Source organism: Schistocerca piceifrons, chromosome X (genome assembly GCF_021461385.2).
Source record: "Schistocerca piceifrons isolate TAMUIC-IGC-003096 chromosome X, iqSchPice1.1, whole genome shotgun sequence".
In the NCBI taxonomy this organism is placed as follows: Eukaryota; Metazoa; Arthropoda; class Insecta; order Orthoptera; family Acrididae; genus Schistocerca; species Schistocerca piceifrons.
In genome coordinates this window covers 797721020-797745318 of record NC_060149.1, presented here as the reverse complement: position 1 = coordinate 797745318, position 24299 = coordinate 797721020, and the positions used below count along the sequence as shown (strand labels likewise).

The 24299-nt window shown below is 44.7% G+C and overlaps 1 protein-coding gene across 1 annotated transcript in view; it reads right to left on the bottom strand.

Moving 5' to 3' along the window:
- LOC124721833 overlaps positions 1-24299 on the bottom strand; it is a 350749-nt gene that overhangs the window by 43254 nt on the left and 283196 nt on the right. Inside the window, exons 3-4 of the mRNA XM_047246959.1 lie at positions 20031-20331; positions 13567-13786 (exon numbers count right to left, since the gene is read on the bottom strand). Of these exons, the coding sequence (XP_047102915.1) occupies positions 13567-13786; positions 20031-20331 (521 nt within the window). The remainder of the gene's footprint in view (positions 1-13566; positions 13787-20030; positions 20332-24299) is intronic.

Here is a 24299-nt window from a genome sequence, read left to right as displayed (position 1 = left end):
TTTGCAGCAGCATGGACTATCAGCTCGGAGACCATGGCTGTGGTTACCCTTGACGCTGCATCACAGACAGGAGCGCCTGCGATGGTGTACTCAATGACGAACCTGGCTGCATGAATGGCAGAACGTCATTTTTTCAGATGAATCCAGGTTCTGTGTACAGCATCATGATGGTCACATCTGTGTTTGGCGACATCGCGGTGAACGCACATTGTAAGCGTGTATTCGTCATCGTCATACTGGCGTATCACCCGGCGTGATGGTATGGGGTCCCATTGGTTACACGTATCGGTCACCTCTTGTTCGTATTGATGGCACTTTGAACAGAGGACGTTACATTTCAGATGTGTTACGACCAGTGGCTCTACCCTTCATTCGATCCCTGCGAAACCCTACATTTCAGCAGGATAATGCACGACCGCATGTTGCAGGTCGTGTATGGGCCTTTCTGGATACAGAAAATGCTCGACTGTTGCCCTGGCCAGCACATTCTCCAGATCTCTCACCAATTGAAAACGTCTGGTCAATGGTGGCCGAGCAACTGGCTCGTCACAATACGCCAGTCACTACTCTTGATGAACTGTGGTATAGTGTTGAAGCTGCAGGGGCATCTGTACCTGCACACGCCATCCAAGCTCTGTTTGACTCAGTGCCCAGGCGTATCAAGGCCGTTATTACGGCCAGAGGTGGTTGTTCTGGGTACTGATTTCTCAGGATCTATGCACCCAAATTGGGTGAAAATGTAATCACATGTCAGTTCTAGTATACTATATTTGTCCAATTAATACCCGTTTATCTTCTGCATTTCTTCTTTGTGTAGCAATTTCAATGAGCAGTAGTGTATCTCAGTGGATGAAAACCAGCATACTGTAATCGAGTTTCTAACCGCAGAAAATGTGCCTTCAATTGAAATCCATAGAAGAATGACAGCTGTGCATAGCAATGATTGTATCGACATCAGTAATGTGCCCGTAATGAAAGAAACGGCGGTGCTAACCTTAATATGTGTAACAGAGCTCGGAGGTAATGATTGCATACGACAACCGACGAGAGTCTTCGGAATCGAGATGATGAACTCTTCAGAGATAATCTTCAGATCGGCACGGAAAGCCATGCTCACAGTGTTCTGGAATGTTCAAAGTGTGGCGCATTAGGAATTCATGCCTGAAGACATCATCATAAACTCTGCAAAGTATTGCGAGGCCCTCAGGAAACTGAAAGCACGACTCCGAAGAGTTTGTCCACCCTCCCCTTCAGCACGACAGTGGAAGACCACATATGAGCGCTGCGACATGTGCAACAATCAAACGCCTTGGATTCACTATCATCGATCGTCCTCCATAGGTCTACAGTCCCAACTTAGCCCCATCCGACGTTCATCTGTTTTCAGAACTTAAAGAACATCTTAGAGGTCTTCACACTTTGATAGCGATGAAGCAGTGGAAGCAGAGGTGAGGTTCTGGTTCCGTCAACAAAGCCAAAAATTCTACACTGACAGTATCAACAAACTGGTCTCTCGTTGGGGGAAATGTGTTCGTCACCAGGGTGACTATGTTGAGAAATAAATATGTAAACCTGATCAATAAAGATGCAGAAAGTTATTGAAGTTCGTATTATTAAAAATGCTTTAAGAATTTTCAAATAAAAAATTGGGAGGCATCACCTTTCATCACCCTCTCGTACTTCAAATAATATTCCAGTACTACACAGTTGCTCAGATTGGTACAGTTAATTCTAAGGAATATGGGAATTGAGAGCGTAGTCGGGACATATATTAGACTTGAAGTACATCCTATTGCCGACTGACTTACACTACTTGGTGCACAGCGCAATGATCTATTAAAACGTTGTACATCATCGCAAAGATTTGTGCTTCGTCAATGCTGTTTAACTATCACTTGTATCTTATTACAACTAGTTTACTGAATAGCAGATTTATATTAAAGATGCATTAACGACTTTTAGACTGCCCTTAGATTTTCTATGTCAAAAGAGGATTTTAATTATTCATGTTTGCTATAGAAAAAGTCGCAGATTCGCGCCAGTCGGGTGGTCACCGGTACTGAAGATCGCCAAGTTAGATTCGCTCCCATGACTCACACGACTTCCCATATCACTGCCATACCTTCGGCACCCAGACTCGTAGCCTGCGTTTCCAACAATGGGAACTGCCTTACTCGACGCTGTCCTGATCTGTATCACTGCTCAAAAGCGAGAGTTATTCATCTTAACTGCAGCGCTCAAATACGTGCGATATTCTCAGTGAATGGGCGACGAAGTCGCGCCAGTTTTTCACTTGTGCCAAAAAGCAAACCATCATTATTGCCAGACGATACGGGCCAGCATGACTTAAAGCTATTAACGTCCGGGGAATTGCCGTTGCTTGGGGCAGCACTGCAAATACCTAAGGGTGACGATATTTTGCCTTTTTCTAATATGATACCCTACAAACCACGGATGGAGGACAACAGGCAGATTCCATATTCCTAGAGCTCAGGAAAGTTGCGGCAGCTTATGGTTTAGGTTCCCTGATACGTGAGTAGCTTGAAGATTTTAAGTAACAGAACCCAGTGCGTGGTACTTGATGGCGAGCGTTCATTAGAGACAAGGATATCACCAGGAGTGCCCCAGGTAAGTTTGACAGGACCGCTTTTATTCTTTATATACATAAATGACCGGACGGGGTGAGTGAGCAACAATTTCCGGCTGTTTGCTGATGGTCCTGTGGTGTACAGGAATGTGACGTCGTTGTGTGACTGTATGAATATACAAGATGGCTCAAACAGAATTTCTAGTTGGTGTGATGACTGGCAGCTTGATCTGAATATAGAAAAATGGAAGGTAATGATAAAAAACAGCATTACTAGGGTGCAGCTTGACAGTCACTTCCATTAAATAGCTAGGCTTAACGTATAAAGCCACATGAAATGGAATGAGCACGTCAGGTTGGTAGTAGGGAAGGCGAATGCTCGACTTTATTTGATTGGGAGAATTTTGGGAAAATGTAGCTCATCCATTTATGTAGATGTCGATGTCGTATAGAACGTTAGTGTGACTCGTTCTTGGGTACTGTTCGAGTGTTTGGGATCTCCACCCGGTCGCATTCAAGAAAGATATCGAAGCAATCGAGAGGTGGGATGCTAGATTTGTTAACAGTAGATCTGATCAGCATGTGAGTGTTACAGAGATGCTTTATATACTCAAATGGGAATCCCTGGAAGGAATATAATGCTCTTTTCGCAAGGCCCTATTGCACTAATTTAGAGAAACGGCATTTGAGGCTTTTAGACAATCGTTTTTCCCTCGCTCTATTTGCGAGTGGAACAGGAAAGGAAATGCCTAGTAGTGGTACAAGATACCCTCTGTCATGCACGGCTCTGTGGTTTGCGGAACTGTATGTAGACGCAGATGTGCATCTACATGTCTTGGGACTGCCATACAGCTCCCCTCTGCTGCAACTCTGCCGCAGTAGTTTAGTGCAACACAGCGGAGGTCCACATCGCACGGCCTTAGCACATCCCGCGAGACTGCGCCAGTTGGACTTCCAGGGCCGCAGAGGTGCCTCTGCCCGCAGACAGTTTTCGCTAGGTGGCGCATCTGTTTTACACTAGGGCTGCTGGTAAAATATCGATACATCGATATTTTTCCAAAAAATTTCTATATATACCGGCGATACTTTATCCCCGATATATCGATATCAAAAAAGGCAATATGGAGTTACCGTATTTTTACTTTGTATTATATTTTTTTAATTTTACTTTCATTGTGTGAAGGAGTCTTACTACTATTTGAGCTTTCAGCACGTCCAATCTTTCTCTTTGAGTGTGTGAAGCAAGTATATGTGGCACAAATGAAGAAATCCGATTGCATTGTGTCCGGGGGGGGGGGGGGGGGAGTGTGAATGGAATAACAAGATTTCCGATGTGGTGAAACAGCACACCATTTGCGTTAAAAAAACAATTTTTAACGCAACTAGTATGCTATATCTTCACATCATTCTTCAGAAACAACTGCTGAAAATGATGAACAAAAATTTAAATAACAAGTTTGGTCGTTGCGGTGGTTGGCGACGTGTGAGGGGAAATGCTGACGTAATCGACACTCGGGGCTACCAACAGAAACTGCAACGTTTAACTTTACCAAGCAATTTGGACACTGCTGCTACTAGGTTGTTAGCGTTTGTAGAAATGAAAAAAAAAACCGGGAAGTCGACATGAAGTGTTCCGGATAAATCCGATATGTGACGAAATCGAACGATGGACCCATCAGACGCCTTTTATTGTGCCACTTACATGCAGTTACCATTGTTAGCAGAATGATTATCACCAGGCTTGAACGTGCATTGTTTTCCTTTCAGTTCTTGTTCTAACGAGGATAGGTAGGCTGCTAGCTTGTTGATTTACAGAATATCTAACAATAAATCAATATTTGAATGTACGACTCTAAAACTGGCAGTATATTTGCAGTGTGCAGTCGATATTTTTATATGCAGTACGTCGATTTTTTCCGGCGAAATTCGATGTATCGATACACTTTCTCAATATATATGAAAACCGGTAACGATATTTTTAAATATCGATATATCAGATTCCCGATATTTTCAAAAATATCAACATTCCTATTGTAAACACAGGCTACACGGTAAAGTGACAGACATATCCATACTCAGGGCTGAGGAGTGCAGTGGTTAGCCACCACGAGATGGGCATACCTGGTGTGTGACACACAAGAGGCCAATAGGCAAAGCAAAGGAAGACAAGCAAGGGCAAATAAAACGCGAGGCTGACCAAGAACGCCACACAGAGAATTTGGATGAATAACTGCGTAGTTTGACCTCCACAGACAGTCAGGGATTCTGTTATCCCCTCCATCTGCAATGGTTGTCTGGTCTCTTCCTCTGCTACTGTTGTCCGACTTACCTCTACTCATGGACTGACCACTGCAACTCTTTACTGTCTACATAGTGTTATAAATTATGAACTTACGAGTTTTCACCACCACTGGGTTAATGGAACTTAGAAAACCAAATGCGGGATTATCGGCTAAGTAGTGCTCGGACTTCATTCATCTTAACGAGAAACTGTCTTATTAACTTCTATTGTGGCTCAGATGAATATTCCGCCAAGAACTATTAATGCTTGGTTCTCAGACTAATCGACAATTTTAATTTGACAGAAGTTTCTTGTGTTCAATAAACGTCGTTGGGCCAAAGTGAGGGTTATAACAGGTACACGGCCGAAACTTTTTATAAATACACACTTTTAACACTCATAAACGACGATGAGATGTTTCAGAATGTTTATATGACTGTGAACCCTCGCCTCAAAAATTTAATTAGGTTGGTGTTCCTCAGCCTCAGCTCTCATACCTCATATGGGAAGGCGACGTTGTGCCCAGAGGAAGGAAACCCATCGCCGGCCGCGGTGGTCTAGCGGTTCTAGGCGCGCAGTCCGGAACCGCGCGACTGCTACGGTCGCAGGTTCGAATCCTGCCTCGGGCATGGATGTGTGTGATGTCCTTAGGTTAGTTAGGTTTAAGTAATTCTAAGTTCTAGGGGACTGATGACCACAGTATTTAAGTCCCATAGTGCTCAGAGCCATTTTTTTTTTAAGGAAACCCATTCTGTTTAGATGACTGAACAACACGCTAAGGTCTCCCTGCCAACAATGCCATACAACACATTCATCCAGTGACTCTTTTTGCAGTTTGCCGATTTTTTCCCGAAACCAGTGACGCTACCTTACAAGGGAACCCCGCCTATTCATCACCACCGGTTTCGTCCAAATTAATGGTATCTGCAGGGCTTCACCAGAAATGGAAGTGACGGAAGTGAGAGCACCAGATGGCCAAGCGTTTACACCCCAGAAAGAGTACAGAAAGGCAATGCGAGGATCAAACATTAATAGCCGGTGTATCCGGCAGAACGTTGAATAAAAGCATGCAAACGTGCATGCATTGTGTCGAACAGGCGCCGGATGTCATTTTGCGGGATGGAATTCCACGCCTGTTGCACTTGGTCAGTCAATACAAGGACAGTCTATGCTGGTTGTAGATGACGCTGGAGTTGTCGTCTGATGATGTGCCACATGTTCTCAACTGGAGACAGATCTGCTGATCGAGCAGGCCAAGACAACATGTCGACATTCTGTAGAGCATATTGGGTTACAAGAGCGGTATGTGACTGAGCGTTATCCTGTTGGAAAACACCCCATGGAATGCTGTTCATGAATGGCAGCACAGCTGGTCGATTCACCAGACTGACGCACAATTATGCAGTCAGGATGCGTGGGATAACCACGAGAGTGCTCCTGCGGAAATTCTAAGTCGCACCCTAGACTGTAACTCCAGGTGTAGGTTCAGTGTTTCTAGCACGCTGACAGGTCGGTTGCAAACCTCAACTGGCTTCCTTCTAACCACCAAATGGGCATCACTGGCACGGAGGCAGAACTAGCTTTCATCAGAAATCACAACAGACTTCCAACCTGCCCTCCAATGGGCTCTCAACTGACACCACTGAATCGCAAATGGCGGTGGTTTGGGGTCAGTGTAATGCACGCTTCATGGTTCGGGGCTGTCCTTGAAGTAATCGATTTGTAACAGTTCGTTGTGTCCTTTGGTGTCAACTGCTAGTTAAATTGCTGCTGTAGATGCAGTAGGAAGCGTCTGAGCCATACGCCGAACAAGAGGGTCTTCCTCTTCCCTCTCGGTAGTGCCACGTGCCCGTACGGAGCCCGTGACCACCACCGCCAGCTATCACGTACAGTGGCTACATTCCTACCAAGCCTTTCTGCAGTATCACAGAAGGAACATGCAGCTTCTCTTAGCCCTATTACACAACCTCATTCAACCTCAGTGAAATGTTTATAATGGCGTCTTTGTCGCCTTAAATTCATTCTTCAGTAACATCAACTCACCAAGTGCAGTCTCAAGCGCAACTACCGCGCACGACCGTTACAGCGTGTATTTAACCCTTTGTGCGTCAAATTTAGAAAAAAATTGGGGATTTTTTTGTGATATTTACTGTATATGTTGCACATATGCCATATCCATTGCAAGCGTTCTTTTGAAGCTATTGGTTAATAAATAAAATAATGATTCCAAATGGCATCATTAGAAATTACAGAATAATTACTCAAAAAAAATGCATACATAACTGTATTGTAAACTTACCGTATTTCTTTCCCTTGCCCTTGAGGAACTAGGTAAAGTTGGTTCCATAAGCAAGAATTTCGGTATACACAGAATAAAACTAAACACAACAGTTATTGTTCACTCACAAATGCAGTAGCACAACTCACGACACTTCTCTGTTCTGCACTTCAAACAAACGGCGAGTCATGAAAGCAAACGCCACTGTGATCTGTTGGCCAAACGTGGAACTACGTGAAGCGATGCCAAACGGTATCATTGAAGCATTGGGAAGCTCAAAAAAGCCAGACATACTTAATGATGCCATTTGGAATCGCAGACGCAGAAAGGGTTAAAGCAAACATAACTTGCATCCTCATAACTCTTTCTTGGTGTTTTGATTTTTTTCCGCCAGTGTGTTTTCATAAAAGGCGTGGAAAGGAAAGACAGAACATATGGGATGGTAAATGAATTCCCAAGAAGGGTCTGTACTTGCACAGTGCACGAGGACTCTGCAAATAACTTTGCAAGATGAGATTGTAATTAAGGCATACAGGACCTTGTATTCGATTAGTTTCATTTTGACTTTCGGCAGCGTTACGCGTGGCATGTTACAAACTGTCTGATGAGAGAGAACCTTTGATGAAACTACTAGGTCTACAACTTTGCTTCCGCCGTTTTTTCTCGAAGTTCGAGACTTTATTGCGAAAAACTTACCAAAAATTTACGATTCAGAGTATTGGCCATCGTTGGCCACTGCTTTCTCCTAGCTTTAGGGCAGCATACGAATCCCGCAGTGTATACATCTACATCTACATTTACGTGATTACTCTGCTATTCACAATAAAGTGCCTGGCAGAGGGTTCAATGAACTACGCCTTTGTTTTAATGATTGCCACTCCAAATCACGTATCATGTCTGTGGCACTATCTTCCCTATTTCGCAATAATACAAAACGAGCTGCCCTTCTTTGTACTTTTTCGATGTCATCCGTCAGTCCCACCTGATGCGGATCCCACACCGCACAGCAATACTCCAGGATTGGGCGGACAAGCGTGGTGTAAGCAGTCTATTTAGAAGACCTGTTGCACCTTCTAAGTGTTATGCCAGTGGAATGGAAATGAGCGTTTGGCGTCATTGGCCGGGAGGCCCCTCGCGGGGCAGGTCCGGCCGCCATAGCGCAGGTCTTATTACATTCGGCGCCACATTGGGCGACCTGCACGCCGGATGGGGATGAAATGATGATGAACACAACACAACACCCAGTCCCTGAGCGGAGAAAATCTCCGACCCAGCCGGGAATCGAACCCGGGCCCAGAGGACGGCAATCCGTCACGCTGACCACTCAGCTACTGGGGCGGACGTTATGCCAGTGAATCGCAGTCTTTGGTTTGATCTACCCACAATATTATCTATGTGATCGTCCCAATTTAGGTTATTTGTAATTGTAATCTCTAAGTGTTTAGTTGAATTTACATCCTTCTGATTTGTGAGACTTATCGCGCAATCGAAATTTAGCTGATTTCTTTTAGTACTCACGTGAGTAACTTCACACTTTTCTTTATTCAGGGCATCTTTTGAGGGGAACCATGAATCGATCCAATTTTGCCCTTGTTCATATGACCGCAAGTGCTAGTCAGCGGGTGGGCTAGAACTTCCCATTTCAACGTTTCCAAGTATGCTTTGACGGCATTTTCGACAAGGGGTCGTGCACTGTCATGCTGCAAAATCATTTTTTCATGTCTATCGCTGTAGTGAGGCCGTTTGTCTTTCGGTGCTCGGCTCAAACACATCAATTGCTTTCGATAACGATCTCCTGTGATTGTTCCCGTCGGTTGCAGCAGCATATTAAGATTTCTCTCTTTCACAACCATGCCGGTCTTTAACGTCAAAATCACCATTCTCGAAGCATGAAGACCATGCTCTGTCCATAACAGGCGTCTCATCATAGGTCTTACCCAGATTTTTATGAGCCTCAGCCGCAGATTTCTTCATATCAAAGCAGAAAAATTAAAACCTCCCGCAGATGACGAGAATTGGACTCATAAGTTGACGTGTTCAGTCGAGAATAACTTTACGATGCAATCAAAAATCGACAGATATTTTGATGGCGTTATGTTCTCAAATGCCTAAGCTTACTGCATGACACTTACTACGAACGACTTGCACCACTACTTTCCACTGCTGCCGTCTATTGCAAAACGGCGGAAGCAAAGTTTTAGACCTAATAAGTATGTTTTTCTATAGAAACTTTAAACAAAAAATGTAATTGTACGAGTAGGTAGGGTTTATAACGCGTGAAAGACGTCGAGAAAATTACTGCTTCCTCCGTTTTACGATAAGTATAACCCCAGAACCTTTAAGTGACTGCCGGCCGCGGTGACCGAGCGGTTCTAGGTGCTTCAGTCTGGAACCGCGCGGCTGCTGGGGTCGCAGGTTCGAATCCTGCCTCGGGTATGGATGTGTGTGATGTCCTTAGGTTAGTTAGGTTTAAGTACTTCTAAGTTCTAGGGGACTGATGATCTCAGATGTTAAGTCCCATAGTGCTCAGAGCCATTTGAACCATTATGTAAGTGACTAACTGTAGACTAATAAAGGGATCTAATGTTATATACAAACTTGTGTGCGACTGACACTGCTTTCCTCGAAATTTATTTGGCAATCTTCGTGGATGCTGTAAACAGAATCTTTTCTTGGTAATTTATTTGCTATCCCAAATTTTCCTTTGCTTTTCCTATTCTTGCCTTTTATTAAAATATTAATAAACACAATGTACTGAGCATTACACTGAATGTGACAAACGTCATGGGATAGCGATATGCACATATACAGATGGCGGTATTATCGCGTACCCACGGTATAAAATGGCAGGCATTGGCGGAGATGTCATTTGTACTCAGGTGATTCATGCGTAAAGGTTCCTGATGTGGTTATGGCCGCACGACGCGAATTAACAGACTCTGAACGCGGAATGGTAGTTGGAGCTAGACGTATGGGACATTCCATTTCGGAAATCGTTCGTAATTCAATATTCTGAGATCCACAGTGTCAAGAGTGTGCCGAGAATGCCTAATTTCAGGTATTACCTGTCGCCAAGGACAACGCACTGGCTGACGGCCTTCACTTAACGACCGACAGCAGCGGCGTTTGCCTAGAGTTGTCAGTGCTAAGAGACAAGAAACACGGCGTGAAATAACCGCAGCAATCAATTGGGACGTACGAAGAACGTATCCGTTAGGTCAGTGCTGCGAAATTTGGTATTAATGGGCTATTGCACCAGACGACTGACCCATGTGCCTTTGCTAACAGCACGATATCGCCCGCAGAACCTCTCATAGGCTCGTGATCATATCCGTTGGAACGTGGACAACTGGAAAATCGTGGCCTGGTCAGATGAGTCCAGATTTCAGTTGGTAAGAGCTGATGGTACGGTTCGAGTGTGGCGCAGACCCCATGAAGCCATGACCTGAGTTGTCAGCAAGGCACTGTGCAAGCTAGTGGTCGCTCCATTATGGTGTGGGCTGTGTTAACATGGAATGGACTGGGTCCTCTGGCCAAACTGAACCGATCATTGACTGGAAATGGTTACATTCGACTACTTGGAGACCATTTGCAGCCATTCATGGACTTCATGTTCCCAAACAATAATGGCATTTTTGTGGATGACAATGCGCCATTGGTGAACATTCTGGACAATGCGAGCGAATGATTTGGGCAGCAAGATCGCCCGACATGAATCCCATGGAACAAATGGTTCAAATGGCTCTGAGCACTATGGGACTTAACTACTGAGGTCATCAGTCCCCTAGAACCAAAGCCCAGTCGTCCCAACGGAAGCATCCCGGAGAACCACGATGAAGAAAGCACGCCAAGTTCGATCAAAAGTCAAAGTTATGCTCAATATTTTTTTTCAATTACCGCAGTGTAGTGCATAATGAATTTTTGCTTCAAGGTCGCACGGTCAATAAGTAGTATTACCTTGACGTTATGCGTCGTTTGCGAGAAGCAATACGCAAAAAACGTCCTGAATTGTGGAAAAACAATTCATGGCTTTTGCATCACGACAATGCATCATTGTTTGTGAGAGAGTTTTTGGTCAAAAACAACACGACAATCATGCCTCACCCACCATATTCACCGGATTTGGTCCCCTGCGACTTTTTCCTGTTCCCAAAACTGAAGAGACCTATAAAACGACGAAGATTTTCAACGACTGAGGAAATAAAAACTGCATCGCTGGAAGTGCTCATGGCTGTATCAAAAATTGCTTATGGGTAGTGCTTCGAGGATTGGAAGAAGCATTGGCCCAAGTGTATTGTATCTGAGGGGGATTACTTTAAAGGGGACAGCATGAACATTGATGAATAAATAAATATTTTTTCATAAAAATATAAAGTCACCTTACTTTTTGGAAAAAGGTAGAGAAATCTTTGCTGTTTTTATAGATTTAGAAAAGGCTTTTGACAGAGCTCAGTGGAACAAGTTGATGGATATTTTGAAGAGAAAGGAGTAGATTGGAAAGAGAGACGACTGATACAGAATCTATATTTACACCAGAAAGTAAGGATAAGAATAGGAAATGAAATGTCTGAAGAAAGCAGCATTGGACGAGGTGTTGGACAAGGTTGTTGCCTTTCCCCACTGTTGTTTAACGTATACCTTGAAGAGATTATTACGAAAGGCTTAGATGGGGAAAGAGGAATATGTATTGGTGGAAAGAGAATAGAATGTATAAGATTTGCTGATGACATAGTATTAGTGGCAGAAAGTGAGCGGACAGTGAATAACATGCTGAAAGATCTGAATGAAGCTTGTGTGGAATATGGGATGCAAATAAACACAGCAAAAACAAAGATTACGGTAATCAGTACAAGACGCAGACTGTCCAGTATTAAAATAGGACACTCTACCATTAGAAAAGTAAGTGCATTTAAATTTCTTGGAAGCACAATAACTGAAGACTTGAGATGTCACCAGGGGGTGAAAACTCGAATTGCTATAGCGAAGAGGGCATTCAACAGAAAGAGATGACTCTTATGTGGCAAATTAGATAAAGGACTAAGGAAACGGCTAGAAGAATGTTGTGTCTGGAGTGTGGCACTATATGGGGCAGAAACATGGACGCTGAGGCGAGAGGATGAAAAAAAGCATTAGAAGCATTTGAGATGTGGATATGGAGGAGGATGGAGAGAATAAGCTGGATGGAAAGTGTGAGTAATGAAAGAGTATTGGAAAGCGATGGTGAGAGAAGATGTCTGCTGAAGGTTGTAAGAGAAAGGAAAAGAACTGGTTGGGACATTCATTGAGAAGGGAGTGCTTGCTAGCAGATAATTTAGAAGGATTGGTTCAAATGGCTCTGAGCACTATGGGACGTAACTGCTGTGGTCATCAGTCCCCTAGAACTTAGAACTACTTAAACCTAACTAACATAAGGATATCACACACATCCATGTCCGTGGCAGGATTCGAACCTGCGACCGTAGCTGTCGCGCGGTTCCACACTGTAGCGCCTAGAACCGCTCGGCCACTCCGGCCGGCTTGGAAGGATTGGTTTGTGGGAGAAGACTGAGAGGAAGAAGGAGATACAAGATGATAGACGACATAAAGGGAAGAGTGTGGTGTCACCGCCAGACACCACACTTGCTAGGTGGTAGCCTTTAAATCTGCCGCGGTCCGGTAGTATACGTCGGACCCGTGTGTCGCCACTATCAGTGATTGCAGACCGAGCGCCGCCACACGGCAGGTCTAGAGAGACGTCCTAGCACTCGCCCCAGTTGTACAGCCGACTTTGCTAGCGATGGTTCACTGACTACATACGCTCTCATTTGCCGAGACCACAGTTTAGCATAGCCTTCAGCTACGTCATTTGCTACGACCTAGCAAGGCGCCATATTCAGTTACTATGTCTTCTGAACAGATAATATTATGACTCATGTACCGTCAAGAGCGACGTTCATCATTAATGGATTAAAGTTAAGTATCAAACTAATTATGTCCGCCTTCTGAATTCTCATTCCTTGTCATGTTCCAGACCTCACGTCAGTATAGTTCTTCCCTCCTCACGCCAGCCTGCGTGAGCTAAAACGCGTGCATTTCACCCTCCATTCGTAACACGGTGTTGGCTCTTCAGCCAACACTACAAAGAGAAAATTATGCAGACCTGAAGAGGATGGCAGAAGAGCGGACAGCCTGGAGAACTACCATGTGAAAACCTGCCTTTTGGCAGAACACTGATGATGATTACTTTTTGAACACACTCGCACACGCCTAGCGGCAGAAACGCGTACAGTACATGCTCCGCCCACGGCAATGTTATTCCGGTTTTTTCGGGTACCCCTCGTACGTTTATTTAATAAGAATCCATGTTCTAACAGTTGACGACATCCGTACGATTTGTATTGTTGTACGGACGAATATATCTATCTACCTAGGCGTGCTCACCAGTGATTCGTGAGACGTTGCGCAGCATGGCTCCCGCGAAGCCGGCGACGTGCGCGCCGAGGCTGAAGCCGATGAGATGGGTGCGCGCCGGCTCGGCTCCCAGCGAGCGCAGCAGCTGAGCCAGCTGACGGCCCACCAGTCGAGCGTTCGCCGCCGCGCGCACGTAGTTGGGTACCGCCGCGCCGTTCTCCCAGTCCACGCAGATCACGTTGCACTTTTCCTGCGACACACAGTCCTAAGCTCAAGAAACTCACCATTTGGAAGACGACAGATTCATCATCTACACTCTTACTCATAAATTAAGGATAATTGCAAAATCTATATCTACATGATTACTCTGCAATTCACATTAAAGTGCTTGGCAGAGGGTTCAGCGAACCACAATCATACTATCTCTCTACCATTCCACTCCCGAACAGCGCGCGGGAAAAATGAACACCTAAACCTTTCAGTTCGAGCTCTGATTTCTCTTATTTTATTTTGATGATCATTCCTACCTATGTAGGTTGGGCTCAACAAAATATTTTCGCATTCGGAAGAGAAAGTTGGTGACTGAAATTTCGTAAATAGATCTCGCCGCGACGAAAAACGTCTTTGCTTTAATGACTTCCATCCCAACTCGCGTATCATATCTGCCACACTCTCTCCCCTATTACGTGATAATACAAAACGAGCTGCCCTTTTTTGCACCCTTTCGATGTCCTCCGTCAATCCCACCTGGTAAGGATCCCACACCGCGCAGCAATATTCTAACAGAGGACGAACGAGTGTAGTGTAAGCTGTCTCTTTAGTGGACTTGTTGCATCTTCTAAGTGTCCTGCCAATGAAACGCAACCTTTGGCACGCCTTCCCCACAATGTTATCTATGTGGTCTTTCCAACTGAAGTTGTTCGTAATTTTAACACCCAGGTACGTAGTTGAATTGACAGCCTTGAGAATTGTATTATTTCTCGAGTAATCGAATTCCAACGGATTTCTTTTGGAACTCATGTGGATCACCTCACACTTTTCGTTATTTAGCGTCAACTGCCACCTGCCACACCATACAGCAATCTTTTCTAAATCGCTTTGCAACTGATACTGGTCTTCGGATGACCTTGTGTGGTGCCACACAACGTGGCACTAGACAAAATTGGTGCTAATAGCATAGGCACATAGGAAACACACACGACACAGATCTGTAAGTCCACAGTATTGAGAGAACCGTCCCGAAACACATTTGCTACAAAACGCCACTGTTTCCTGCACATGTACCCCGACATCAATATGGGATATGATCGCCATGCACACGTACACAGGCCGCACAACGAGTTGGCATACTCTGGATCAGGTGGTCGAGCAGCTGCTGAGGTATAGCCTCCTATTCTTGCACCAGTGCCTGTCGGAGCTCCTGAAGTGTCGTAGGTATTTGAAGACGTGCAGCGATACGTCGACCGAGAGCATCCCAGACGTGCTCGATGCGGCTTACGTCTGGCGAACAGGCAGGCCACTCCATTCGCCTAATATCTTCTGTTTCAAGGTACTCCTCCACGATGACAGCTCGGTGGGGCCGTGCGTTATCACCCATCAGGAGGAAGGTGGGAACCACTGCACCCAAGAAAAGGCGGACATACTAGTGCAAAATGGCGTCCCGATATACCTGACCTGTTACAGTCCCTCTGTCAAAGACATGCAGGGATGTACGTGCACCAATCATAATCCCACCCCACACCACCAAACCACGACCTCCATACAGGTCCCTTTCAAGGACATTAAGGGGTTGGTATATGGTTCCTGGCTCACGCCAGATGAAAACCCGGAGAGACTATACCTGGACTCGTCCGTGAACATAACCTGGGACCACTGTTCCAATGACCATGTACTGTGTTCTTGACACCAGGCTTTACGGGCTCTCCTATGACCAGGGGTCAGTGGAACGCACCTTGCAGATCTCCGGGCGAATAAATCATGTCTGTTCAGTCGTCTGTAGACTGTGTGTCTGGACACAACTGCTCCAGTGGCTGCGATAGGGTCCCGAGCAAGGCTACCTGCAGTACTCCGTGGCCGTCTGCGGGCACTGATGGTGAGATATTGGTCTTCTTGTGGTGTTGTACACTGTGGACGTCCCGTATTGTAGCGCCTGGACACGTTTCCCGTCTGCTGGAATCGTTGGCATAATCTTGAGATCACACTTTGTTGCACACGGAGAGCCTGTGCTACAACCTGCTGTGTTTGACCAGTCACCAGTCGCCCTAGTATTCTACCTTTCATAAGGTCATCGATATGTGTTCTTTGAGCCATTTTCAACACAGAGGCACCATTAGCACGTCTGAAAACGTCTACACACTTACTCGCTGCACCATACTCCGACATACACCAACACAACTATGCGTATTTGGACTGCTGCCAGCGCCACCGTGCGACGACCGCAGGTCAAATACACCGCTTGGTCATACCCCGAGGTGATTTAAAGCCGCAAACCCCCCACCAGAGCGTTGTTTCACCATCTATCAGCATTATCCTTAATTTATGAGTATGAGTGTATTAGAGAGAATGAAAACTCGACGGAAAAAAAATTGGCTAGGTGCGGGTAGGACTGTTTTTTTTAAGTCATCAGTCTTACGACCGGTTTGATGCGGCGCGCCATGATTTCCTCTCCTGTGCCAAACTCTTCATCTCAGAGCAGCACTTGCAACATACAATGATCAGCCAGAACATTATAAGCACCTACATAATAGCCGGTATGTCCACCTTTGGCACGGATAACAGCGACGACGCGTCGTAGTATGGAAGCAATGAGACCCTGGTAAGTCGCTGGACGGCGTTGGCGCCACATCTGCGCACACAAGTCACTTAGCTCCCGTAAATTCCGGGGAGTGCCGCTAGACGTGTATAGCGCAACTTGTTACCAGTTCAGTGCCGCCTGTGTTGTGGACCTAGCTTGTTCTGCTCATCTGCAGTGATTGTTTTTGTTAGCCCTGTTTGGTTCTTGTTTCGTTTTTTATGATGGACGTTTAAGTGAACAACATGCATTTCTGATGGCAAACTTAAGTGAACAACATGCATCTATATTTTGTTTTCTTCTTGGTTAAAACGCTGCTGAAACTGTTTTAATGTTGAAAACAGCTTACCAAGATGACGCTACGGGAAAAACTCCAGTGTACGAGTCGTTCGCTCGATTTAAAAATGGCGACACGTCGATTGATGACAAACCTCGTTCTGGACTGCCACCAACTGCCTCGAAACGTCCGTTAACTGCCCAAATCGACGAAATATTGAAAAGTTCATTCAGAGTTTGTTCCCCCAGATCAGACCGTCATTTAAACCTGTTATTTTGAAGTTTTAAGAAGATTGCGCAACAGTGTTCGCCAAAAAAGACCCGATTTGTGGCAGACGAGAGACTGGTTCTTCCACCATGACCACGCATCTGCACACACAGTCCTCTCTGTTAAACAGTTTTTGGCTACAAATGGCATGGTTCCACTGCCCCACGCACCGTACTCGACTGCCATGCTACTGTGCGCCTTTTTCATATTACCACGTATAAAAAGAGGTATGACACCGATTTGACAACATTGAAGAAGTCAAGAAAATAACGAGGGAGGGGCTGTCAGCCATTTCTAAAGATGAATACAAAAAATGTTTCGAAACGTGGAAGCATCGGTGGGAAAAATGTATTAGTTGTAATGGAGAGTATTTTGAAGGGGATAAGGTTGTATTGCAAACAATTTGAAAATATATGGCTTTTTAAAAATCCGTTTTTTTTGTAACCTCCTCGTAAGTTTCTGCCAGCCATATATTTAGTGCATTATAGATTCCTAGAATTTTAACAATAAGAGGAAATTTCCGAAAGTAAGTTTCTGCATTGCTTTTGAAAGAGAAGATGGTACAGCAGGTGACACAAACAAACGCCATATTAATCCACACCCATTGTTGGTTCAATGACGGAAGGAGCGTTAGCAGAAGAGGAATGATGCATGCGCAGAGTGCTGAAAAAGGGAGAATAGCAGCAGGCCGGCGTGCCTTAGGGTATTCGAGTACAAATAACGATTGCAGACGGACGTGTTCCAACAACATGCTCGCTAATGAAAGTGCGTGCTGTTATCCGGTATAAATGGGCACAAGGAGCTACTGTGTCCATCATCCATGAATGCCTACAGACCATGTATGGTGAAAAGCTCAGGTTGCATCTAATGGATGGGCGCTGGTGTTGCATGTTCAGAGAAGGAAGGCAGAGTGTGGAGGATTAAGTTCGAAGTGGGCCTCTCTCCACATTCACAAATGAAAACTACATTGCTAGAGTACAGGGCATAGTGTTAGCGGACAGGCACGTAACAGTGTCAGACATGGCATCTACATTGTGTATTGGCCATGCTCAGTCCGATCACATGTTCTGTGAAATGTTGCGTTATCGAAAAGTGTCTGCAAGATGGGCGCCGAGAAACCTGACTCTGGATCACAAGAGTACAAGAATGGGAATCAGCCTCAGTCACTTGATGCGGTATGCACAAGAGGGAAATGAGTTCCTGTTCAGAATCACCACTGGTGATGAGACATGAGTGCACTGCTCTATCCCAGAATCCAAGGCTACCTCAATGACGTGAAAGCATCAGAGTTCAACAGTGAGGAAAAAATTCATATCCACAGGAACTGTTGTGGCCACAGTGTTCTGGTATGAAAAAGGTGTGATTATCCTTGATTTCCTCCAGGAAGGGACCATCAATGCAGCACGCTGCTGCGACAACCTCATCAAAATCAGGTGTGCCATTCGATGAAAGAGACCAGGGCTTTTGAGAGAAGGTGTTGTGCTGCTGGACGACAATGCAAAGCTGCATACAGCAAGGCTCACACTGGATCAGATTCATCGCTTCGCATGGGAGAGATAGGATCAGCCAGCCTACAGCGTCAGTCTAGGACCATCAGTCTTTCATGTGTTCCCTGCATGTGTTCCCTGCTTTCTCGGTATGTCACTTCCAAACCAGCGATGGGGTGGAGCATCCGCCCACGACAACGTAATTTCGGTTTTTTTGGGTACCCCCTCGTATATTTTGTGGCGGAGGAAACGCAGAGACAGTGACAAACTGTGCCCCGTTGTCGCCCTCTCTTTCACCGTCCCAGAACCGAACCCTGAATTCGCGCCTGGCCCCTTATACCAAATGTTGTTGTGGTCTTCAGTCCAGAGACTGGTTTGATGCAGCTCTGCATGCTACTCTATCCTGTGCAGGCTTCTTCGTCTCCCAGTACTTACTGCAACCTACATCCTTCTGAATCTGTTTAGTGTATTCATCTCTTGGTCTCCCTCTTCGATAGTTACCCTCTGCGCTGCCCTCCAATACTAAATTGGTGATCCCTTGATGCCTCAGAATTTGTCCTACCAACCGATTCCTTCTTCTAGTCAAGTTGTGCGACAAATTTCTCTTCTCCCCAATTTTATTCAATACCTCCTCATTAGTTATGTGATCTACCCATCTAATCTTCAGCATTCTTCTGTAGCACCACATTTCGAAAGCCTCTATTCTCTTCTTGTCCAAACTATTTATCGTCCATGTTTCACTTCCATACACGGCTGCACTTCATACAAATACTTTCAGAAAAGACTTCCTGACACTTAAATCTATACTCGATGTTAAAAAATTTCTCTTCTTCAGAAACGCTTTCCTTGCCACTGCCAGTCTACATTTTATATCCTCTCTACTTCGACCATTATCAGTTAGTTTGCTCCCCAAATAGCAAAACACATTTACGACTTTAAGTGTTTCATTTCCCTATCTAATACCCTCAGCATCACCCGATTTAATTCGATTACATTTCATTATCTTCGTTTTGCTGTTGTTAATGTTCACCTTATATCCTACTTTCAAGACACTGTCCATTCCGTTCAGCTCCTCTTCCAGATCCTTTGCTGTCTCTGACAGAATTACAATGTCATCGGCGAACCTCAAAGTTTTAATTTCTTCGAATTTTTCTTTTGTTTGCTTTACTGCTTGCTCAATATACAGATTGAAAAACATCGGGGAGAGGCTACAGCCCTGTCTCACTCCCTTCCCAACCACTGCTTCCCTTTCATGCCCCTCGACTCTTATAACTGCCATCTGGTTTCTGTACAAATTGTAAATAGCCTTTCGCTCCCTGTATTTCACCCCTGCCACTTTCAGAATTTGAAAGAGAGTATTCCAGTCAACATTGTCAAAAGCTTTCTCGAAGTCTACAAATGCTAGAAATGTAGGTTTGCCTTTCCTTAATCTATTTTCTAAGATAAGTCGTAGGGTCAGTATCGTCTCACGTGTTCCAACATTTCTACGGAATCCAAACTGATCTTCCCCGAGGTCGTCTTCTATGTTTTTCCATTCGTCTGTAATGAATTCGTGTTAGTATTTTGCAGCTGTGGCTTATTAAACCTTAGAAGATATCCGTGAACAACCTTAACAGCTGAGACTTGACTTATCAAGAATGTGATTTTGTGAAGACAGAGACAGTGTACTTACGACGGTCATGAGGGCAGAGCGCATCTCGTAGACCCACACGTGCGAGCAGCTAGAGCCGAAGCCGTGTACGATGACCTTGGTGGGCAGCGACGCGTTGAAGGCGGCGGCGGCCTCCGCGACGTCGGAGCGCAGGCTGGTGGCGTTCAGGTGTCTCGGAGCGACGGTTCGGCCCGAGTACAGCATGAAGCGCGTGCCCACCTCCTGCGGCGGCGCGGGCAGCATGTCCAGGTACCCGAACACACCCGAGTCGCTGAAGCAGCCCACCTCGTCGTAGCACACCACGTTCGCCGCTCGCCGCTGCCTGTGGAACACACGCTGTTAAAGTGCGCGGCCGAGTTTAGGTTCGTTCTGCGCATCTGACGTCACAAAATACAGTCAGCCAATGAACAGAGAACGCCGTCGCCAGAGCTCGACTGCAGTACAGAGCACGGACGAGTGTCTTCAGTTTTAGAGACGTTCTGTCATAAATAAAGTAACTGAACGAAAGCAATGTCTTGATAGCAGAATTTCTTTTCTGGAAAGTTTGGAAAAAACATTCTTTATACCAATTGCTTCATATTCTATTAACTAATTAAACCAAACAAGCAATAAGCCTCCTAATTCAGGCAATAGCAAGGAAAGGTGTTTGTATCATTCTCACTAACCGTTTTTTCGCAATAAAGAACAGCGGTAATTGTTTATTTCCTATTGTAACTCCACGAAACGTGAGTAATTCACAGTCATACCAACAGTGTTCGTCGGTATTTTGCGTCCTAGTTTAAAGACCTTCAGGAAGTCTATTGAACGACGAGCCGCGTTAGCGTAATGGTTAAAGTGTTTGGCTGCTATGCGGAAGGTTCCGAGTTCAAACCTTGTTACACAATGTGCCTGTGGCATCAAAAGTGCATCACATACAGAAACATGAACTCAAAATCAATGCATAGATGCTAAATATAAACTGTTATGCCTGTCCTGCAATGTCTATCCCACGCCCCACCCTCCCAAAAAAAAGATGACAAATGGCCATGTAAATGGGTTTAAGGAACAACAATAAGAGAAAAACGAAAAAGGAAAAAATATAAAAATGGAAACTTATAAAATGACAGTAATATTAACCAACACTAGGAATATAATAGGTTAATAGAATAAAATGTCTTTTTTTAAATGTATCGTTGTTAATATATTTAAATAAATATATATGGTTACAAAAAAAATGTTCGGTGCATAATATTTTCTTTATTTAAAAACAATATCGAAGTGTCTTACTTCATAAATTTTATTCGTTTGAATGTAATTTTTTGAAATTTCTAGTGGCAAATCGACCATACGGAAAGTATACGCTATGGACTTTTACCTCTGCAAACTCTTCAAAATTTCGTGCAGTGGTTTACTACATTTAATGCTGCACAATAACTGCGTTGAACATCGAAACAAAATTAAGTCATTTATGGGGGGAAGGTATTAGTCAAGAAGATGTGTAAAGATCAAATTTTTGGGCCAAATAGTTTTTGTGAAATCGAATGCTAAGTGTGTCAATGCAGTCGGAACACCATGTGTCTACACAGGCGAGCAGTGCAGTGAAGACAAAATCGCGCACAGCGCGGAATGCGGGGAGCACGTCTCTGTAACAGCGAAAGGGTTAATGCGGCCGTGGTGCCTTTACTTCACATAAACTGCTCGCTCCCCCCTAAACGTAAGTTTGCTTGGCGCGTGCAACTGGCAACGCAGCAATCTCCCCGTCTAGGCGGGCATGCGCGAACCGCCAAGATAAAAGAATTGAACTATAGTACACAGCTTCTCCAAAATCAGCCTGGTCGCGTCAGTTTGAAAGGTATGTGCTAAGGTCTGATCAGGGTAGCTCCAGAAAATAAAGTCGGTAGTTGCCAACCGCAAGGTGGAACGAGTATAATATCTTTGAGTAGGACGATCTTCGATGGTTAAGAGAGCCGGGCGCGCGCAGTAAAAAACAGGAGAATCGCAGGTAGGTGCCCGGAGGAAGCAGACGTGTGGTGACAGCATTGAGGTAGGTCGCTGCCCCTGACCAAACTTTAGCACGTAAACGAGAGAAGATAATCATTTCAAATTGGTTTTTGTTAGATAATGTTCAGAGTTAGGATTTGTATGTCCAAGGTATGACGCAGTAAGCGTTTTGTAAAATTTTTTGTAAGAGTGATTCGTGCTACAAAAATGTTTGAAATGGTAGGTTTTGTGTATGACTTAAAATTTTAACAATATATATACATTGAGATCAACATTGTGTTTAAATCTAACAGCCTGAATCATAATCCACATCCTTTGCTTGTATTGAATATGAAAATGAGTAGTAAAGTAAAGTAAAGTTACCCACTAATGAAAGAATGTAAAGAAAATGAGGCCTCTATGCAATATATATGTGCAATTCATGGTTTGAAATCGATTTTGGTCGAACTAACGTTATCAGAGCAAAGTTGATTCAAATAACTAATTCAATGCCATTTCAGAACTGGCGTTATTCAAGCCAAGATATAATTTCATTAAGTAAACATTAGGGCCAAAAGTTAATTTTCCAGTACCATCTTAATGCCATTGCACAAACGGCATTATTCTCTTAAACTTGACTGCTTGAGTCAAATACATGTTGCATTTCTTGCAAAATGGAGGAGTGCAAGAAACAAGTTCACAGACGCAGTCAGATGCAGGTTTGTTGAAAAATTAATTTAGAAAAATCTTATCAATGACACTTTCACAAATAAAAAAAGGTTACAATTTTATCTGAGATACTTTCAAGCTAACACGAAACTGAGATAATGGACCTCTGATGATATGAGGGGCACCTAAATGAAAACCGAACAGCCGCCACAACGGGAGCGTGGAATGATTCTATTCAAAAGTAATCAGCATACATCTTAAGACATTTATCCTATCGGGAGTCGAGACGATCAACTCTTGTGTCGTAGACTAAGTCGGCTGCTTACAGATCCTCAACTGCACCCGCTCTTGCACTGCTTCGTCCGACTGAAACCGTCGTCCATACACGCCTTTCTTCAGATCGCCAAAGACATGAAAATCACGTGATGAAAGATCCAGGCTGTATGGGGGGCGCTGCAGTACACTATGTGATCAAAAGTATCCAGACACCCCAAAAACATACGCTTTTCATATTAGATGCATTGTGCTGCCACCTGCTGCCAGGTACCTCATATCAGCGACCTCAATAGTCATTAGACATCGTGAGAGAGCAGAATGGGGTGCTCCGCCGAACTCACGGACTTCGAACGTGGTCAGGTGATTGGGTGTCTCTTGTGTCATACGCCTGTACGCGAGATTTCCACACTCATAAACATCCCTAGGTCCACTGTTTCCGATGTGATAGTGAAGTGGAAACGTGAAGAGACACGTACAACACAAAAGCGTACTGGTCGACCTCGTCTGTTGACTGACAAGGACCGCCGACAGTTGAAGAGGATCGTAATGTGTAGTAGGCAGACGTCTATCCAGACTATCGCACAGGAATTCCAAACTGTATCAGGATCCACTGCAAGTACTATGACAGTTAGGCGGGAGGTGAGAAAACTTCGATTTCATGGTCGAGCGGCTGCTCATGAGCCACACATCACGCCGGTAAATGCCAAACGACGCCTCGCTTGGTGTAAGGAGTGTAAACATTAGACGATTGAACAGTGGAAAAACATTGTGTGGAGTGACGAATTACAGTACACAATGTGGCGATCTGATGGGATGGTGTGGCTATGGCGAATGCCCAGTGTGTGTAGTGCCAATAGTAAAATTCGGAAGCAGTGGTGTTATGGTGAGGTCATGTTTTTCATGGAGGGGGCTTGCACCCCTTGGTGTTCTGCGTGGCAGTATCACAGCACAGGCCTACATTGATGTTTTAAGCACCTTCTTGTTTCTCACCGTTGAAGAGCAATTCGGTGATGGTGACTGAATCTTTCAACACGATCGAGCACCTTTTCATAATGCACGGCCCGTGGCGGAGTGGTTACACAACAATAATATCCCTGTAATGGACTGGCCTGCACAGAGTCCTGACCTGAATCCTATAGAACACCTTTGGGATTTTTGGAACGCCGACTTCGAGCCAGGCTTCACCGACCCACATCGATACCACTCCACAGTGCAGCACTCCGTGAAGAATGTGCTGCCATTCCCCAAGAAACCTTCCAGCACTTGATTGAACGTATGCCTGCGAGAGTGGAAGCTGTCATCGAGGGTAAGGGTGGGCCAATACCATACTGAATTGCAGCATTACCGATACAGAGGAACTTTAAGTCATTTTCAACCAGGTGTCCC